General features: G+C 40.3%; 1 protein-coding gene across 3 annotated transcripts in view; it reads left to right on the forward strand.

Moving 5' to 3' along the window:
* Positions 1-35: 35 nt before the first annotated feature.
* Positions 36-21,107, forward strand: part of LOC133451916 (rap guanine nucleotide exchange factor 4-like) — a 32,965-nt gene continuing 11,893 nt past the window's right edge. The window contains exons 1-8 of one of the 3 annotated variants that reach the window (XM_061731072.1): positions 36-151; positions 5,404-5,546; positions 10,488-10,588; positions 11,272-11,418; positions 17,424-17,496; positions 17,691-17,746; positions 20,518-20,624; positions 20,752-20,873. In XM_061731072.1, the coding sequence (XP_061587056.1) occupies positions 84-151; positions 5,404-5,546; positions 10,488-10,588; positions 11,272-11,418; positions 17,424-17,496; positions 17,691-17,746; positions 20,518-20,624; positions 20,752-20,873 (817 nt within the window). In that variant the 5' untranslated portion in view covers positions 36-83. Of the gene's footprint in view, positions 152-5,403; positions 5,547-10,487; positions 10,589-11,271; positions 11,419-15,724; positions 15,874-17,423; positions 17,497-17,690; positions 17,747-20,517; positions 20,625-20,751; positions 20,874-21,107 lie in introns of those variants that run through there. The other 2 variants (XM_061731073.1, XM_061731074.1) reach the window with 2 other exon arrangements.

The raw sequence follows: 21,107 nt of genomic DNA on the forward strand, positions 1-21,107 counted from the left end.
GAGGGGGGGGCTCCGGTTCATTAACGACCACCGACGACCGGCAGCATCCCAGCCACATCCCTGCCACACGCAGCCGGGGGAAGATGGTCGCAGTGCAGACGTCCCCCAGTTCCTCCCAGTCGGCGGAGTGGATCTGCTGTCTGGATAAAAGGTGGGTCAGAACCACAACACTACACGACCCTCGCCCGCACCGCCGCATCCTCGACTCCCCTCATTCATCCGCTCCAACGTGATGCATCTGAACCGGCGACCGCTGCGTGTACACTGTAAGTGTGCATGGATGGAAAAAAAAAACAAAAAAAAAAGCCGCTTCCATATATTTTACTCATTATTTCTAGCTCTTATTACACTGGATTGCGCAGGTTATTCCCACACCGAGGCGTGTAAGCGCACACGCCGTGTTTAAAAGCATATCCTGCTGTGTGAGTCTCCGGTCAGAAAGGCGTAATAAAGGATGATTTATGGTTCCGCGTTACACCAACGCAGACTTACGGCGTAGGGTACGCGGAAACACGCACCGTACGTTGTGCGTCGCCGCGTACCTTACGCCGTGGGGTACGGCGTAGGTTCTGCGTCGATTTAACGCAGAAGCATAAATCCCCCTTTAGGCGTTGGTGGCCTCGAGGTTCGGCGGTGCTGCTGCATGAGGGATGCAGGGGAGACGCACATGGCTCGCCTCTCTCCTCACACCGCTCATACATATTGAAAAGACAACTGTGGCGCGTGTGTTGGTGATTTTATCAAATTGTGAGTAAAGGTTAAAGGCAAATCAGCCCAGTCTCTCTCTATATATAAATATATAGCATATGTGACCATCACGTTGCTGAGGACCAGGTTGTCTGGTCTGACATGATTCAGCAGCCAAACAATCTACCACATGACTCACAGCTCAATTAAGTTCTGTTGTCTTTATGGCTTGAAGGCTGTGGTCTTTATGTCCATGCTGTGCCCGATCAAGTGTGTACCAATTTACAAACATACTGTGTCAAAGGATATGGCATCTGAGGGGAATGTAAATAAACAAGATAAAGGCATGTTGTGTATTAAGTGCTGCAGATGGTGGACAAACAATGGTATATATGCCATGCACCCCACAGCTCACACACCCACACACTGTGTGGAGACGCATCATCATGTTACCATTGGCAACCTGAAGCTACCATCTTGTATTTTCTTCCACACCTGGATTAAGACTTGATGGGTGATCTAAATACAGTTTACAGTAACATTTTTTCCACATAGATTTGTTGGAGAAAGAGGCTACTGCTAACAGCAACTTTAGTCGTTGATTAAGTTAACAATTGCTTTCTGAAATTATCAAAAACATATTGTAAAAATACCTCTCAATTCTGTGGCATCTTCAAATTTATAATTTTGTTCAAACTGCAATGGAAAAGGCAACGTTTAGCTTTTTAAAAATAATATGACCAAATATGTTCAGTTGGTAAGATGAACCGTAGGACATTTTTACGTTGATATTTTTATAGAATAGTTTTATTTTGCTGATTTGTCTTTTTTCAAATTATAATTGCTTAGTTATTTATTTTTGTAAACTTTAAGGGCATGGTGTTTATCTTAGGATAATTTGGCCAACTCTAATATCAAATTAATTTTGTTACGCTGGTGAGGATTTAAATATGCACACAAAAGTGATTCAGTGCTGTTTATCTTGAACCATATTCAGTGAGTCTACAGTGGTGGGTGGAAGAAGAATGGGACAGGAACTGTGGAGTACTCGGTGCTCTTAAACTATCCTGCTCTTATTGAATCAATATCCAGGGCTGTGTGTGTGTGTGTGTGTGTTGGGGCACTTTCATCAACAAGAAGTGTTGATGTGAGGAAATGAGGAGTGAAGCAGAGGAGTGGTGAGTAGTATAATAATAACTGAGGTTAAGGTCTGACTGCCTATACCAAAGCCATTTGTTGCCACTGAATGCAACATGTAAGATAGGATTTCACGATGTTGCCCTAGCTAGGCATGACTGATGGTCCAGTTGGGACACGAACAGCACTGGTCCAGATTAAATCTTGGTTTTAATGTCTCTTTTACTTAAAACAAACAAACAAAAAATATGTATATTAAAGGTTGGAGCACCGATGGCCGTTTACAGATTAGCAAATGATAATGAGGCTGGAGCCTTTCCCGGCTGTCACTTGTGTGAGAGGTGGTGAACACACTGGACAGGTTGCCGGTCCATCACAGGGACCATATGTAGATTATATAGGCTAATATTTTAAAGTTGGATGAGTGATATCTTAATGTTGTGTTTGTAATTATGGTTAAGTAGATTGGAATCTGGGCTTTATTTTTCTGGTTAATAAAGGGATCAGGATTTTGGGTTGATCGTATGTAGGAAGATAGGTGTTGAAAGAGATTTGATCTTATAGACTGTTACACTAGAGTATATTATATATAAGAGTATATTTGAGATTCTGAACTGAATACTATCTGACAAACTGTAGATATGAAGGGGAAAAAAAAACCCATGATCACTCTGCTGGGAGCTACCTGACTCCAAAAATATCTCATGAAATGAACAATACGGATTGTCTGGGTAATGTTTTGTCATTAGCTCGAATTAAAGCAGAATTACCCAGCTTCTTCATCTTTATGTCCACCCAACTTCGCTCTCCGATCACGCTGTAATCAATTTACCCAGGAGTTGAAGAGCTGAAAGGCGTTAAACTCTTGTGGGCTTGCTTTCTGTCTTTGATAGTAACAGCAAATCCTCATCAGCAGTTGCATGGCTCAGTAAACTTAAGAAAAACATACTCTGATAATGCTCTACCAGTCCTTCTTTTTTTTTCCCTAGTGGGTAGTTGGAAATTCTGATGTCCCATTATTACTGAAAGTACCACCAATGCTCAGCATTTCAACCATTTTTTATTATTAGTTGGACATCTTACATATAAGTAATGTTTATTAAACTTAGCCTCTTAAATCTTAAACGAAACACAGATGAACAGAGTGAAAGTGAGTTTGAGATTTAACTCCTAAAAGTGGTGCAGTGCATCAACATAGACCCGTCCATTGCTTGACTTGAAACAACACTGTGCCTATAAGAGAGATCAATACCAACTTTCTGTGCCGTAGTTGCAGAGAGGGTAAATACTGTTTATTCAATTAAAAAATCACCAATCAACTATTTCTAGTTTGTTGTGTGGTAGGATGAGCTCTCAGGCTTGGCATTCGTATATGCTTACATGAATGAATAGGGTTGTATGTCCAAAGTTTTGTTTTCCTGGTGGGATGAAGCTGTTAGATAAATCTCAAATCAAGCAGTGGAGTTGGGTGGCTCATTCCACCCGCCAAAACACACTGCCATGAGCACAGCTGTTAACACAGGGTTGAAAGGGGAGCTGACCAACTGTATCTCTGATATATTCTGACAAAAGCATCATAAACCTGATGGCAAAAACCAATAATTTACAACAAAAGTGCATAAGAAATGGCTATTTTTATTTCATGTTTTTAGTTTCTTCATCAGTTGAAAAGTAAAAGGTTGCAATAGACAGATTGTGATTTTCCTTAAAACTTTAGGTTTTAGAAGACATTTTTAAAACAAAAACTCAGGTCATAAAGCTAAAACTTGGAATTTATGTCAACTTGTGGAAAAAAGCTTATAACATGCTTTTTTTAATCTGCAGATTAAGAAGTGTGTTTTTGTTCAGTTGACACAAGTCAACCTGTGATTTATTTATCTAAAAACAGTGAATTTTACCAGATGGGGTTTTCCCTGAAACAGTCTGCAGAACCTTCTGGTGTTTCTCAGTTTTGTATTCAGTGTAAATCCTGTATGTGTGTGTGTGTGTGTGTGTGTGTGTGTGTGTGTCTGTGCGCGTGCTCTGCCATAATTTGTGGTTGAAAGCTGAGATCTCTGCTGACATTGACAGTTGGGCGGGGGGGCAAGAAGAAAGATGGAAGGATGGGGAGTGATGCAAGGTGATCACCTCTCAGGTCACATTCGTCTCGCACCAGCGAGGGTTGAAGATTCCTTCAGACATTTAAGGACCCGGCCATAACGGGGCTCTGAAAAAGAGCGACAATTTAACACAGGACTGTAACTGTCAGACCTTTGCAGTTTTTTTTTCAATTCACCTCCCTGTCTCTATTTCTTACGTAACGTGTAGGAATCCCCCGACTGAAAAAGAAACAAAACATATAAATGACCCATCGTTCACTGATATGATGGATGTGATGCACTGTCTGAGCACCAAGAGCCAATATCCAAGCAGTAGGGGGATTATGAGTCAGAGACAAATGTCATTGAGAAAAAGAATAAACTGTATCCACTCAAGCATGTGGCAGCCTTGTGCCGTTGACAATCCATTGATTAGTGGCAAAAATACAGTTTATTTGTGTGTGTTACTGCCTTCAACATACATGTGAAGGGAATGTGAGTCATCGCGCTTTTGAGCTTGCAAAGGAGACACAAAAGGATCATAAACAGGTTAGTGTGGGAGTTTTGGGACTTAATGGATAGGAGTAAATCGTGCCAGCTTAGGGATTTTTGCCTATTTTGTTCTGAGAAAACCCCAAAAGCAGAGAGGGCAAGAAAAAAATAGGTCCAGATAAGAGAAATGTGAGGCAGACAGACAAAGAGAACGAGAGCTGGGGGCGAGAGAAGACGGAGAATAGACAGTCTCTCATCTGTGAAGGAAGGAGCCTTCGATGCATTAGCTTTTCTGTATGAACACACACGCGCACAGCATGATTCACTAGCAAAGATACAATAAGCGAAGGGGCATTTCTAACTGCGGTGTGTGTTACTGTGAGACGTGTAGGCTTTGTAACGTGTCCACCACATTTCAGTACCAAAGTCTTAATCTCTCAGATCATACTTCTGTGTGGTCCTGTGTCTTCGTGCCCTTGTACAACTTAATTGTGAGCATGTTCAGATTTAAGTGTATCAGTAATAGCAGAAGTAAGAGAGCTTAACATCAACGCCCAGTGGGAGTGGGAGGAAGTGGTGAATGTTGGGGGTGGATGTGTGGATGAGATGGTGCTTGCAGCTTTCCTCACTTGGACACTAGGCGCAACAATGAAGCCTGCATTCACTCTGTCACACACACTCGCACACACACAAGACAACTATTATACAGTAGCAGTTAAGCAACCCTCCTGCTGAAAGGATGGTGCTACTGGTTTTCTCCTGGCATATAGGTCATAGACTCCTAATTGCAGCTGTTTCACATTAGCTATGACTAATCAAAGAACAAGGCGAGGTTTTGTTTGATTTCCTATCCCTTAGGCAGAAGTGCACTTGTATGGGAAAAATAATCCATCACAATGAACATGTTACATAATCTCCTAAATTAGCTTTGCAAAAACACTTATGTACAATTTTTTTAATCTTTTTTTTTTTTTTTGCATTTTTAATGGCGGGTCTTCTCTGCACACAGGCCATCGGAGCGCTCGGGGGAGGATGTGGACATAATTTTGACAAGACTCAGAGAGGTCAAAGCCTTCCAGAGGTTTCCACCTCCACTCTTACTACAGATCTGTGCCTGTGCCTTCTATGAATGCCTGGAGAAAGGCATCACATGTACGTACATGTGTGTACACACACACACACACACACACACACACACACACACACACACACACACACACACACACACACACACACACACACACACACACACACACACACACACAGTTCTCTGGGATTATAAAAGATTTTTTTTGGGAGGAGGACTTATGCCTGTGGCACAAGTTACCATGTTCACAATGACTCTAAAGACATCTGAAGGAAATTGGTGTTAACAAGTCTATTCAAATTTAATTTAAATTAGAAAATACTTTATTAATCCCTGGAAGGGAATTAGTGAATTAATTAATATAATGTATTAATTTAGTCTGAACACTGATGCCTCAGCTGTAGGGGGAGCTGTGGAGCCGTGGTTCAGTAAATGGACCAGCTGCTTCCACTCTGCTTGTCAACCATCTGGTTTTAATAGAGTAACAGCTGGGACCAGAGGGGCAGATAACCAGGACTGCCTTTAAATTGTATAACCGTGTAATGTCCAGAAACAAACTGTTTGCGCTACATTGCGTGTTGTGAGATGGACACAACTCGTAGCAGCCAATAGCTGCGTTTCCATGACACTTTTGCGCAAAAGAAAATCAAATCCCTGAAAGTTTGATAAAGGCAGCGTTGCGGGGCCCCCGCCGCGGGGGTCTGTGTTTCCAATGATCACTGTTTTTCGATAAAATGTAATTCTCGTAACTGTCTGTGTAGCTAACCCTAACCCTGCGAGACTTCTCTTGAAAACAACGGAAAGAGAAATCTCAACGATGAAGAAAATGGACCGAAGCATCTTTATTTGATAAATTATTGCTATTGCCGCTACAGCTGTGGAGAAAACAGTCAGATGATGAAGGCAGCGGATGATCATTCAAGTGATTATTCAGAGGCAAAGCTTTTATGTAATGCATAATGATGAAGTGGTGTTACAGGACAACTACATCGTATTAATGAGGCCCAAAACAGCTGGAAACTAGATTTTTAATGAGGCCTACTTTAGATTTTATTAAATTTCAGTTTAATTCATTTCATTTATTAATTATAATACCAGACATGTCAAAACTCGCATAACAACACATATTACAGATAAATCCTGTTTGACATGTCTGAAAAGGGGCAGGAAGAAGTAAAATGTATTTAATCCTAGGACACCCTAGCCCTTGGGTCCAAAAGGACCCCCAGAACTCTGTCCCCGTCCTGCCACTAAGGGGCATGTCACATCCAGCGCTGCCAGAGGAGTGTAAATTCACAAAAAGCGCTTCCATTACACTTTTGTGAATATGTGGATTATCGAATCGCCTGAAAACCCACCTCATGGAACCGTAAAAAGGTATTTTATTATTCAGTTTTTTAGAATTACTGCCATTTCCATTACAGGATTTCTTTTTTGATATTTGGTAGGCGTGATGGAAACATACGTAATGATGGTAATACATACGTATTAGCATTAATGGCAATTATTGCCCTGATATAAAAACAGTTTTTTTGTCAGTTTGTCCTTCCTCTAATTGTCCTGCATCTCTTGCCCTGCCTGAGGGCAACAGCTCAGACAGACAGTGTCCTTGGTGTGCTGGGTCTTGGAGGACATTCTTCGCATTGTTTATACAGCGGGTAACATAAAGTTCTTCCAAGGTGGGGTGAGAGCAGCCAATAATAATTATTGGCTGTATTGATTACTCCCTGGAGCACCTTCTTCTTTGCAACTGTGCAGTTGGCAGACCATACACATGCAAAATGTTTCCAATCCAGGGCTTGTGGAAGGTTGGCAATGATGTGACTGCACCAGTTTCTCCAAATATTTCATAACTTGCATTACATCATCCCAAAAGGCTTTACAGTTTAACGACCTAGGTTATGAGTCTTGATATAATAGGAAGGCAGATTATAAAATAGGATATAGAATAAGGTGGTAAAAAAACACAAACTGAAAGAGAATCAAGTTGAAAGTTTAAGATCTTTTTGTGCAGCTGCACTAGATAAGTAACAGCACTGACAGTGCATTGAATTACATGACAGCAGAGGTGTCACACTCTTTCAACCACATCAGCATTATGGTTAGAGTCAAAGGGCCAGTTGTACAGCAGCTTCAACACTACTTAAATGTTATCTACTTTTCTTATGGTCATGTTATATATTTCCATCCCCATTTTACTATTAACGACGCGTGTACATTAATATTCATTGTAGATCTGTGATGGACATGTCTGCCTTCAGGCCTGTAAAAAAACAAAACAAAGAAAAAACAACTGGCTCGTCTCGATTAGCCAGAAACATATTTTTGCTTGAACATATTGTTCCCCCTTTTCGTAAGTTTTTCTTTTCTTGGACATTTTTGTAGTTTGTAACAAAATCAAGTCGTATTTTGGGATAGGTCATTATGGTCTGTGTATGTCTTTACAGCAGTATAAAATTTTCTTGAACGTATGCAGTTATCTTTGCCTGTTCTCGCAGGTCAGGTAAAATACGGAGGCAGGCCAGGTGTGGCCCACGGGTCCTAAGTTTGAGAAGTCTGAATTAGACCTTTATAAACGTTCCACTTTTCACAGATAATCATTTTCTGCCATGGTTTCCTCAAGTTTTTTTTCCCCATTCTTCACACTATTCGATTCACACAACCAGCTCTTCTTATGAATTAATGAGAGGAAGGTGAAATGTTTGCAGGCGATCCATCAAATGACACGTCACCCCTTCTATGTGAGAGGGTGGTGAAGTAGAAAGCTGCGATTGTCCTTATCGTTACCATATTAGTCTCAATTGCATCTTTGATTGTGGCTTTAGTGTTTTCTCCAGCCAGCGTGCTCTAAGAAAGGCTGGGTAGCATTAAACTAGATAATAACACCCTTCAGGTAAGATTAAGGAATTTATGATTCTTAATTATACCCTGACACATAAAACATCCAATAGATATATATCCAATAGAAAGAGGCTATATTTTCTCTTTTACATAATTGTACAGTAGTGTTTTATGTTTTCTTTGTGGTAAATCTTGTGATCTGTGAATCCTTCCATCTATACCAGCAGTAAAGATATCTAGCAACCAATGAAATGAAACCAATGAAGAACCGAGCAGATACAGTACACAAACAACCATGCTAATGACATCACATTTGGATTTCTTTAAAGGTAGTTATGACTTTGTGGGGACAATTTGAAATGCAACACAATTTCCAGCCAAAGTACTTGAATTTCCAGTTTAATTGTACCATCAAATCTTATCCAACATCAACAACTGAAAAACACTGCCATAGGGCGAGACTGTAAAGTCTAAGCATTAGTGGCAATCCTCTGAAAAGGAAGGGGGCAGTGAGTAGTGAAGAGATAGCCGTATAGGTGCAGGTGAAGAGAAACTGGAGGAGATGGAAGTAGGAGAGGGGAGGCAGATGGAAGTAGAGGAGAGAAAGGAGAAGTGAGGGTAAGTGGCTTTTAGGAGTGATGCTCAATAGATTTGTTAACAGAGAAGGTATTCTCAGAAGAGATGGGGTTTCAAGAGCTTCTTGAAAATAGACAGGCATGCTCCTGCACTTGTCATGGAGGAGATATAGAGGAAGCAAACGCAGGAGTACATCGAGGCCAAATAATAGTCAAATAATAATAACCAAAAATGGGCAATGAAGAAGGAAATAAAAAACAAAGAAATATCTAAAACAGTACAGGAAATGCTGGACAGAACATGAGAAGAACCACAGGAAGAACACTGACCGTACCACCACAATCTAGCATGCAGGAATGAGACAACAGTCAATAGACTGATTAAAAACTGAAGGGAACGAGACGGAGACGATCAGGACAGGGGATAACAGAGGACGCTACACAACAGGAAAAGTTCTTTCAAAATAAAATGGAACATTTGTGGCTTTTAGACAGTTTGATTATAGATGAGGAGGTGAAAAGGATTTTAAAAACTGTCAAAGATTAATCTTGTTCAGTCTCTTACTCGGCCCTTCCCTTCCTCTTCCATCATTACTTTGTTGAGTCTCTACTGTGCTTTCCACTGTTGCTCAGTGATGTAGTTTCTTTATTGTTAAATGTATAACATAGGACAGTGAAGCCATATGCAGTTATTGCAAGACATGAACAGGATGGAAGCCCAGTGTAGTGTAGACACGAGAGATAGAAAACTGGAGGAAACTTCCTACAAACTATCAAATAGTATTTTATTGAAACTCGTATTTTAACATGAAAATAAAAAAAATGCACAATGCGTCTCTTCTGTTATATAATAGTTATATTATATGACTATATGATATTTTTCACAATACGTTTATTTAGTGATAAAACAATATTTATTTTAGCTGATTTTAAAGTTAACACTATAGAATATCCTTTTTAAACATTTAGCAGTTATTTTCTTGTCTTTTTTTTTGCGAGGAGGGGGGGTACAAAGCTCAGAATATTCAGAAATACAAGGTCACGGCAGAAACGGTACATTTGTTTTGTTTATGCTGCTTTCTGATGAATTATGTTGAAGAGTAGATGCACGAGCCTGACCTGGTTAAAGGCAGGCTGCTCCATCCCCAGTTGTGTTGTACTATTGCTGCAAATGCACAGCTGTGAAATGACGGACATTCATTTGCATGGCTACGTTTATTCTGCTCTGGGCAGCCTGAAGCTCACCAGTGACACTAGTCCTCCGTGGTTTCATCAGCTGTCGCGTCAACATCACATATGACAGCAATTTTATTTTGTGGTGCTTTTAGTGGTAGTTTTTCAGTAGCAGTCAGTTGATTTCTCACCAATTCAAATGCAATTGCTGCAAAAAAAACTCCAAAAGAAACAACAAAAACAAAAAACAATCCTTATATTGTGATTATCGTGAAAATCTCCCTAAGCAGAATTGTGTAAAATGAGTAATATGTATTTAAGTTCATCTGAGCATGGTTGATGTTCTTGTGAATTAATTAATCTGTTACACGTGCACTAAATGAAAGGTGGTGCTTCAAAATTCTGTTTAATGTTTAGCACTGTCTGCAGTGTTTCGACAGGGGGACATAGGAACCAGTTGGTATGCTGTTCTGTCCGGCTCCTTGGATGTCAAAGTGTCAGAAACCGCCAACCACCAGGTAAGATTCATTTAATCAGTTCATGCAATCGACCTCTGAAGCGTTACATGTGGTGCTGTCCCCATCCTGTGCTGAGCTGTTTGTATCATCTCCTCTATCAGCATCCAGGCAAGGCTGCAAGTGCTCCTCGTGTTAGAGAGCTTGTCTTTTACGTTTTACTCAATACAGACATTGTTCTAGTACAGTAGTTTGTATCTTCCTCCTTAAATGGTGGAGTGAAGCTGCCACAGCACAGAAAACAAATCCTCTAACAGCTACACCCTACGGGCTTTTCTCAGAAGTGTAAAAACGGGGTACACAGAGAGGAAAAATTAAATGTCAAAGCAGCTTCTTCCTAGTGTAAGGAGCTGCTTAATTGTGATATGTCCTTTTCATGTCTGTAGCCCTAGAAAGATATTGGTGGCCTAGTTTCTGTGGCTATATTTGAAACACCAGTTTGGACAGCTGAAAAGGTTTCCATGGCACTCAGAAAATATGTCAAAATCAATGAATTGTACGGATAGATACATCAGCTAATCCCCAGATTATTCATTTATATAAAGCACACAAGATATTTCTTATACAAAATATTTGTTGCATATTTAAATATACTGTACTTGCATACCTATATTACTTATTGCAATGCATTGCGCTCCACTTGAGCCCAAGCTCAGAAATAAGATTTTTTTCATGTCTGTATGCAGGATGCAGTCACTATCTGCACACTGGGCATCGGGACGGCCTTCGGGGAGTCTATCCTGGACAACACGCCTCGTCACGCTACAATTGTCAGCAGAGAGACCAGCGAGCTTCTCCGGATTGAACAGAGGGAGTTTAAGAGCCTCTGGGAGGTGAGGCATGGAAATCAAGGGAATGGGAGGGAGGGAGAGAAAAATTCAGCTAGAGTCGGTACTTGATGGTTTAGTCCAGTGATTCTTAACCATAGGGCCGCGGCCCACACTTGGGCCGCGAGCGCCATCTAGTGGGCCGCCAAAAAAAATTCAGTTTTGTACGTGTGGGCCGCGAGGGCCGCGGGACTGCATAGCAACTCCCAACCAAATGAGGAGAAGAAGACACTCAGCTAGCTGTACGTGTAATAGTAAGAGAAATGGTGTGTCTTTACAGAGAAAATCCTTCATTTTGCACAGAGTAGGTTTAGATCCGCCAGGATTAGGGATCGATTACTTGGGTCTGCGCCCAGAGCGAGCGAGCGCGGCGTGCTCATTTATCCCGGCGCGTCCCCGCGGCCGGGGAGGTCGGCTGAGGCTGCCGCTCGGGCGGTGGGCTCCGTCGTTACTGCTGAAGGATGGTAGATGTAGATGCGTGGGCTGTCATGTCTGCTGGACTGGACTGTTCGGGCTTTCGAAAAAGCATCGGAAAGTAACTGCTGCAGCGCGACCAGAGAGCTGCGGTGCGGGCTGTGCCCGTCGCAGCTGATCAGGCTCGGATGAACCCGACACACTGAGTCCTGACAACGTATTAATGTAAATAACTTAAGGTAAAATCAAACTAAGTTTTGTCCTCGCTGTATTTTTAAATATGCAACCCGGAATGGACAGATTCATCCTGTTCAGTCTTCCCACTGGGACAAAACCAGTGTCTCATACGTTCAGAGACCGGGGCGTTCAAAGTGCGAAAGTGAAACGCCACGGAAACAAAACACAAAGTTTTTCATCAAACATATCCACTCAAGTCTGAACTGAAGTCACAGAAAAATAAGCTGAGCATCTTAAAACACCCATGTTTGGGTCCAGATACAGCTGTGAAGCAGCTTTCTCCACAGTGAACATAATTAAAATAAATATCGTTTCAGGCTCATCAATGAGCACCTCCACATGCATATGAGAACCTGAACCTGAACCTTAAATTGTTAAGATGTGTTTATATTAATTTAGTATAAAAATGTGTTGAGACAATTAACAAAGAAAAGGGGAAATTCAAACTGCTGGTAGAGAAATAAAATAAGATAGCATTTGAAAAATAAAATAAAATCTACTTTATTTTTAAGAGAAAAAAATATGTTTAATTCAAGTTAAACATGTTAATTGGCAAATATGTACTTTTTTTAATATAACAGTCAGATGCAGATGTTGATACAACTACTACTTGAATATATATACACACACACACACACATATATATATATATATATATATATATATATATATATATATATATATATATATATTATGATGTTCTGGACCTTCGCTTGAGTAAATTTTCTCTAAATGGACCTCTTAAAGTTGAATACCCCTGCTATACAGTGTTTATATTTAATGGGCCCCGGGCCACTCTGTACTGAAAAAATTGGGCCCCAAGGTCAGAAAGGTTAAGAACCCCTGGTTTAGTCTACAATTTACCCAAAACCTTGTGTTGTAATTGAGCTTTGAACCACAAGAGGGCAATCCACCACGCACCAGTGCCATTTTCCACCTATTAGATACACACCTCAGGCAATTCAACAATGGGCCATTTAAAGAGCAGAGGCAGACAGCAAAACTCCTACATACATCACTTGTCTATGTTGTTGCTATGTCATAACTGCTTAACTGCTTTACAGAGCAAGAAATTATGCTGCTGTATATGTAATGTGAAAATAGTTTAAATAGTTTAAATATGCTGGATAAAAAGGGTTTGAAGATGGATGCGTCACAGTAGCCTATTTAGATATAGAGTAGGCACCAAACATGAAAATCTGTCCATTGTTATTATGAAAATTGTGGTTGTAGTATGGCTCTAGAAATGTTACGTAATGCATATAGAGAGTGTGTACTGTAATCACGCCCGTCGATAGGGGGGGACAAACGGGTCTGTTGTCCCGGCCCAGGGTAGGGGGGGCCCAGAACTGGGCCCTCATTAATTTAAAAAAAAAATGTATTTATTTTTTTATTCTCATTAAATTATGGAATCATTTTTCAAAATGTTTCAAAATATGCCTATTTGTGGAAAAAATATGTAGTATTTGAGTTAAATAAAAGCTTATTTGTTTTCTTCCTAATTGTCCTTGAAATAATGGTCAAGAACCCCCAACACAAAAATGTTTTGGCCACTGATCAAAATTTGATACTATCATTTAATTCAAACATTAGAATGGTCAAAATGTCCGGTCAGCACAAGTCCGGTGCTCAGAAAAGAAGAGAAAAGAAAAGAAGAGAAGAAGAAAATAGAGGCCTCATAGATTCTCTACACAAATATTTTTAAAAGGGGGTGACGGTGATGCTAGAATTAATAAAGTCAGCGTAGAGCAAGGTCAGAAACATTGCAGCCAACGTTTACCAACCTTGTAACTTAACCTAACTGGCTATCTCTAATGTTAACGTCCATTAGCTTGTATAAAAACCTGAAGAGCAGAGGGAGAGGAGAGGAAGAGGGAGAAGGAGAGATCCGGGCGCAGGGGGGCCCATCTTAGATTATTTTGTCCGGGGCCCCGGCAGGACTGTCAGCTGGCCTGCCTGTAATTATATAATATAAAGGGGTGTATGTGTGAGACTGGGTGAACGTAGCACACGGTGATACAAGGTGGAAAAGGCAGTTTTTAACCTCCAACTGCCTTGATCAGTTGGAGGATGAGAGGACAGATCAGGAATGTTTGTCCAGGGGTATCTGAGAGGCAAAGAAAAATAAGGATAAACAACAAGTTATTTATGGCAGTAATGGTATATCCATACCCTGGTAGAGTGAGGTGTAATGGGAGGTCTCCCAGCAGTCCAGACCTGACGCACATAGTTAATGGGATGAGTCAGGGTCACCCAAGCCAGACCATAACTGGGAGCTTTATCAAAAATGAAAGTTTTGAGCCTAGTCTTAAAGGTAGAGAAGACTTCTCTCCCCCAAACCTGACCTAGCAGTTGGTTCTAATAGCTGATGGCCCCACCTCCTGTTACACCCCAAGTAACCCCGCAGCGTGAGAGCAAAATGTTCTGTTGAAACAATAATACCTTTAAGATGCGAAGGCCATTCAGGGCTTTATTCTCTTCTAAACTCTATTCTGCAGTTCAATGGATGGTTATGAAGATTAGGTTAAAATTGAGACATAAAATCTGCTGTTGTAAATACATGTGCAATAATGTTAGTAGTTAGATTGATTTGTTTTATGCATGAAATCTTTTAGCTGATTTGTATTATTCTTATTTGTTATGCATTGGTTAATACTCAGGAGCCCTCTTACTGAATATATTTGCAAAATCTTTATTCCGGAGGTTTTACTGCTTTCATCAACATGATTACAGCATGAGTAAGAGCTTTATATCTCAGGTTTAGAATACGACCTCTTAAGTTTGGATGAAAAAATATTTGATTCACTGAATCAATCACAGTATCTCCATTCCATCTCTTCAGGGACACATAAAATTGAGACGAGACAATAATTGGTTATCAACGCTTGTGCGCGGTCTTACTACGCTCAGAGTGTGTTTGTGTTACAATTAAGTGCACTCCGGCTCCCTATCCAGCGTCTATTTTAGGACAGCGGACACAAAGCAGAAAACGTAGCCTGAGGTTGTCCTCTTTTGAGTCTGATCCAGCTCATTGTAAAAGGAGCTTTGTGTTTTATATGTGTGCCAGTGTGCATGGTCTAATTTGTGTGCATGTGCTTGTTGGTTTTGAGGACTAGAAAGCTACAAGATGAATGCAGTCGTGTGTTTGATGAAAGGATGAAAGACAAGAAGTGCCGCTTTATGATTCTGGAGTGAATGGAGGTGGGATGAGGAAAAAGGAGCGCTGCTTTGTCTTACAGATGCATCTAAAACATACATCTAATGATTACTCACGATGATTGGTTATCCTGGACCAATTGGCTGCTCTTACAAGCCTTTAAAAAGCCTTCTACTCCACTTTAGTCACCTTTACATCTCTCCTGGCCTTTTCTTCTCCTCTCTATTAGTCTTGTTCCTTTGCCAGCCTCCTTCCTTCCTTCCTTACTTCCTTCCTTCCCTCCTTTTTTGGGTACCCTCTCTCTTCTGCTGCTTTCTCACCCCTCGCAACCTATTGCTGGAGTAGCTCAGTAATACAGGGATTCAGATCACCGTGGTAACCTCTGAGAGAAAGTGCTTTGGCTTGACTGCAGCGAGGGAGGGAGAGTGAGAGACAGAGACGGACACTGGGGCGGCTGTGTGAGTGGAAGGGAGGAAGAGGAAGCAGAAAGAAAGGAGGAGAGCAGCTTGTCGTGAGCAGGATGCTATCCGGTGGTGCTTGTGTGAGTTGTAGAGCAGCAGAGTGCAGCTCCCTGGGGCATTAGGGAGCTGAGTGTTACCTCAGGTAATCGTGACTCCTCCAGTGTTACATCGTATGATCTGTAGTTCACGCCGGTAAGACTTTTTTTGTTTGTGAACTTTGTTTATGTTTATTTTTTGTTGTCTTTCTATAAAAATGAAAATGGCACCATTTCTTTTTACTGTTAATGTTGAATATTGTTTATAATATGAATGAATATAATTCCTCATTCAGTCATTGCCACTGCTGTGTATGCGTGGAAGAAAAACGTGAATACAGTAGTAGTGTTTGTGTCTTTAGGTCAAACAGATGCTCTCTCTGTTTCTTTGTGTGTCAGAGTGTGTTCCTGGCAGTCCTCAGAAGGCATGGGTTGCTTTATAATGAGTTTACAGAAGAATAGCGGCACCTTCAGGCTCAAAATTACTCGCTGTGTTTATTCTAGCATCTCTGCAAAAAGATTCAAACACAGTTTACTGTTAACAGCTGTAACATTATCTGTGTACACGTAGTAGCTTAACCCTAATCTAACTGCATCTGCTGTGTGTGTATGTGTGTGTGTGTGTGTGTGTGTGTGTGTGTGTGTGTGTGTGTGTGTGTGTGTGTGTGTGTATTATATAATGTTAACTGGTCTGCATATAAATTATCTTGGCTGTACAAAAGCCTTTGTTTTGAGGGGCACTTGAGTTTTCGTTTTCAAGTAACATTGTGTGCTGCAGGGAGAGACCGCAGAGTAATAGGATTTGATGTATAAAAAGCCCCTAATTTACTGAGACACATGTTCATAATTATGTGAAACGTTATGCTAGAATAGGTTTACCGGCTTTTAAATTCTTTTTATCTATAAAATGCCAGCTCACAACTGAAATCAGGGTGCTTTCAAAAAAATGTGGAAGAGCTCATTCTATGTCCAGTTAAACACAGTTCAATTAAATAATAATGGTAATTGTATCCAATTACAGTTGAATTCAGTAAGGTCCAATGGAGCATAATTATATTCCAAAACACCAATTTGTAAAACATAGATAGCCAAAGAAACTAACGAATTGGATCAGATTTAGACTTAAATTCAATCTTTCACTCGTTGGGGCGGTGGGCAACTCATGTTCTGGGTCTCTGGAAAGCGCCTAGAGACAACTTCTGTTGTAATAGACGCTATATAAATAAAATGGAATTGAATTGAATTGAAAGCTTCCTCCATCAGAACCATACCAGAGGGCTTGTGTCTGCCTCAGCCCAGTGTTGACTGAGATGACAGCACAGAGATGTAAACACAAGGCAATCCTGAGTACACACTGAAACAGATTTTCAGCCCTCGTGTCTTTAATAGTCTTTTCAAAAGGCCAAATCTGTGTTCTTCGGGCCGTTTGAGTAATCAGAGATGTGTCGGGGAATATAAAAAAGCAACTCACAACAGTTGTGTAAAGAAAAACACTCCTCTTCATTCAGTTCAAGAACAGCGTTTCCTGATGAGACAATGATCCGCTCTGGTGTGGATCTACTGGGGTTTAAAAACCTTTTGCATGAACAATTATAACAGAAGATGTGATGTTTGTAAATGATGGTCTTATAAATTATCTAATTGTGGAGGTGGTTGTAGGATATCAATTGTTTCAAGAATGATGCTAATATGCGTGTTACCTCGCAGAAATATCGTCAGAGCCTGGCCGGACTGTTGGCCCCACCTTATGGAGCCATGGAGAGCGGATCCAACAATGACAGTCAGTAGATACACAAATGTCCACAGGAATTTAAAACACATAAGTCATGTATAATAACTCAAATAGCCATGAGGCACATGAAAATAATGGGCATTTTTTTCTTTAGTAATTTACCGGTATTTATTAAATAAAAGGTTTTAACATTTCTTAAGACTGTTCAAATCAACAAAACTGAAGACATTTTTTCTCCGCAGGACTCACAGACAAAGACAACATGAATTCAGACTCTGCAAACAAAGCCCACAACAAGGTAAACACTCTCAGGCCCTGAAGGTTTGCCCTCGATTTCCTAAATCAGCATTGCTTCTCTGTCCAGTAATGGAACAAAAAATAAATAAAAATAAAAATGAAACTCATTTGAAACCATCACACTGTGAAAGACAGCTTTCTTGGACTTATGCTTCATTATTTGTGTCGGACCTGTGAGCTGACCAAGATTGATATTGTAATAAGACACCTTTGCATATACTGTAGTTGGATGAAAGGCAAGTGTCATTGATCTTTGAAACAGTAATTAATACTTAAATTACTTCAGAGTTGCTGGTCCTTCAGGTCATAGATTCCAGCTGTTTACTGTTGTTTTTTTTCCTGCATACTTTCATGTTTTCTTGAATGAACCAGAATGCTGTGATGTTTTGTGGTTATGCTAATGTTAGTTAATGCATTCACTGTGAAAAGAGATCCCATCTGTTCAATTAACGTACCTTCCTTTGTTGTTTACAGTAACAGCCGTTCGTGTCCATACACATCTGACATTTTTTTAATTTAGTTTAAGATGCAAGTGGAGTGTGTAAAAAATATGCTTGTCTGTTTTCTGTGTTTTGATGCAATGGACTCTACTGTGTGTTACTAGTGTTAAAGGAAGTGGACACACTTCTGAAATTTCAATGAAAAATTATGGCAATTTCAGGCACAGTCAGTGTCAGTGGCTGAGATCAAAATACCACATGAAAGGGTATCCCATCTACTTTTTTCAGCCAAGTCTTTGAACGTAGGTTTTAAGCCAAGAGTAAGCGTCTGGGCTCCACTCCATTACTTGGCCATGCATGTGTATTTTGAGATCAGCAATACAGGTCTGCATGTCCATGAAAATGTTGATTGGACACAGGTTTAACTACTACTACTACTACTACTACTACTACTACTACTACTACTACTACTACTGTCATTTTGCAGATCCTTTTTTTTTTTAAAGCAACTTCACCTGTGTCAAGTTAAACACAGGTGCTGCCATGCTAGTTGTAGAGGATTTTTTAAATTTTTGTTCCCTTTGCACCCTACACAACAGTCTTTACAACCTTTATTCAGCAAAACTAGGTCTTAAATTCACCTTCATAATATCATCTTGGCATAAGTGCATGCAGCTTTCTCAGGGCTGATTCCTGCAAAGAGCTGGACAAATCTTCTAACTAATTCTGATGAGCAGAGAGGTTTAATAGATGCAGAAATGCTCCTTAAAGAGCTGAGTCTTTAGCCTGCTCTTAAAAGTAGGTACAGACCCTGCAGATGGGACAGAGTTTGGTAGGTCATTCCACCACTGGGGAACAACGGAGGAGAAGAGTCTGGCTACTGATTTCCCTAGCTAGTGGTTGTGGTGGAAGCACCAGGCATCTTTCACTGGCTGAGCGGAGCTGTGGAGAGGGAGTGATGCTCTGGATGAAGGAGTGAAGGTAGGCAGGAGCTGTTTGGGTAATTGTTTGGTGAGCCGGAAGCAGAGCTTTGAACTGGATGCCTGCTGCAACTGGAAGCCAATGTTTTACTAATTAAACCTTTAATAAATAAAACTTTTGACAATGATAATCTTTTTATGGTTTGCCTTTAAACACCACCACAATGAATTTTAAATAAAACAATGAAGATCAAAGATCAAATTGATGATTTTCAGGTTTATTTTAAGATGTTGCACAAAAAATATGGTGTTTACCACTTAGGAGTTACAGTCAAGTACGTTCATTTTCAAAGGCTCAAAATTATAAGGACAACTGACTAAAAGGATATTAATTAGCCCAGCGCTGCCAAGTTCCCTCTGTACGACAAATAAGCAGAGAAAAGGTCTGGAGTTGAGATCAAGTGCTGAGTTGGCATTTGGCTGCTGGCTGACTGGAGCTGCCAATCTGATATCCAAGGATGGCTCAGTGCAGGTGAGGAAGCCTAGGTTAGGCAGAAATAGTAAAAATGGCCAGAAAACATTAAACCAAGGAGTCATTGAACTGATAAAACCAAGATAAACTTGGATCTGCTGTGAAGTAAAGACATTTCCTTCAAGTATTACAAGTGATGGTTATATTTGCGTTATGCTAATTCTTTAAAGTTCCTGAGAATGGAGGTATGAGGATTGAAATGTCTGTAATTCCAAAGTAGATGTAATATTTTCGTGAAACAGCTTAAATTAAAGCTGTGTATATATATATATATATATATATATATATATATATATATATATATATATATATATATATATATATATATATATATATATAATCTGTACATTTACATACAAATAAGTTCACACAATTGATTTAATTAAACCTGCTAATGAAGTCCGCTGGGATATTTGGTTTACTTGTTTGCGAGTGGCTCCTTACATCTGAGTCTCCCTAATCTCTGTTATGTCTGTTAAGTGATGATGGATAGTCCAGACTGCGTCCATTTTTGTGACCATTGCTAGGCTGTCATCTTGCATAGCCAGGGGGGATCAACCAATTGTTCTGCCATCTTTCAGTATCCGTTTCGTAAGCTGTCAGTCTCCTTGGGTTGACCATCTGAAATACAGTCTCATTTTTCAAAAGAAAATATCACAACGGCCCCGAGGTTCTGATGACAATGAGATGTTGAGTCATGTCGAAATCTTGATTTGTAAAAAAATAAAAAATAAAGATTAATTCTGGACATGGAATGCCACTCCTGGGACGTACCAGAGGCCTACAGATTTGAACGGCTCACTGAATTGGACATTTTCAGACAAATGTGAGCTGTTATCATTGCAATGACGTTTCCCTCGCTGGTGTTTGGGTTCTGCAGATCCCCTCAGAGAAACTGCAGAGAGCTGGGAAGACTCTCCGCAATTCCATCCTGTCGAGAGCCCCCCACATGATTCGAGACAGGAAGTATCACCTCAAAACCTACAGGTATGTGTATCTGCATGCATCCAGCTCCAGCTATGTTCATTTGTCCATTTATTAAAAACACCACAGCCCTTTTTTTAAGTTGTCTCCATTTAATCTTCAAACAATGTGTTTCCATGTGTGTTTGTAGACAATGCTGTGTTGGTACGGAGCTGGTGGACTGGTTGGTGCTGCAGAGTGCCTGTGTGCTCACACGGTCCCATGCTGTTGGGATGTGGCAGGCACTACTTGAGGAGGGGGTTCTTAATCATGGTAGCTCAAATACTTTCTCTAAATAATGTCTTCCCTGAAGTGTAATCATATCAAATGATTCAGTATAACATACTGCATGTACCTCCAAAGTGTCCTGACATGAGTGTGAATTTCTGTGGTATATTCTAGTTTTAATTTTAATGTGTTTATTTTTCCTGATCTGAGATTAATTTCACTTGGCATTACACAAGATTGTCTAGTGAAATTACAAAATCTATACCAACTGCCACAGAA

The sequence above is a fragment of the Cololabis saira genome, chromosome 10 (genome assembly GCF_033807715.1).
Source record: "Cololabis saira isolate AMF1-May2022 chromosome 10, fColSai1.1, whole genome shotgun sequence".
Lineage (NCBI taxonomy): Eukaryota > Metazoa > Chordata > Actinopteri > Beloniformes > Belonidae > Cololabis > Cololabis saira.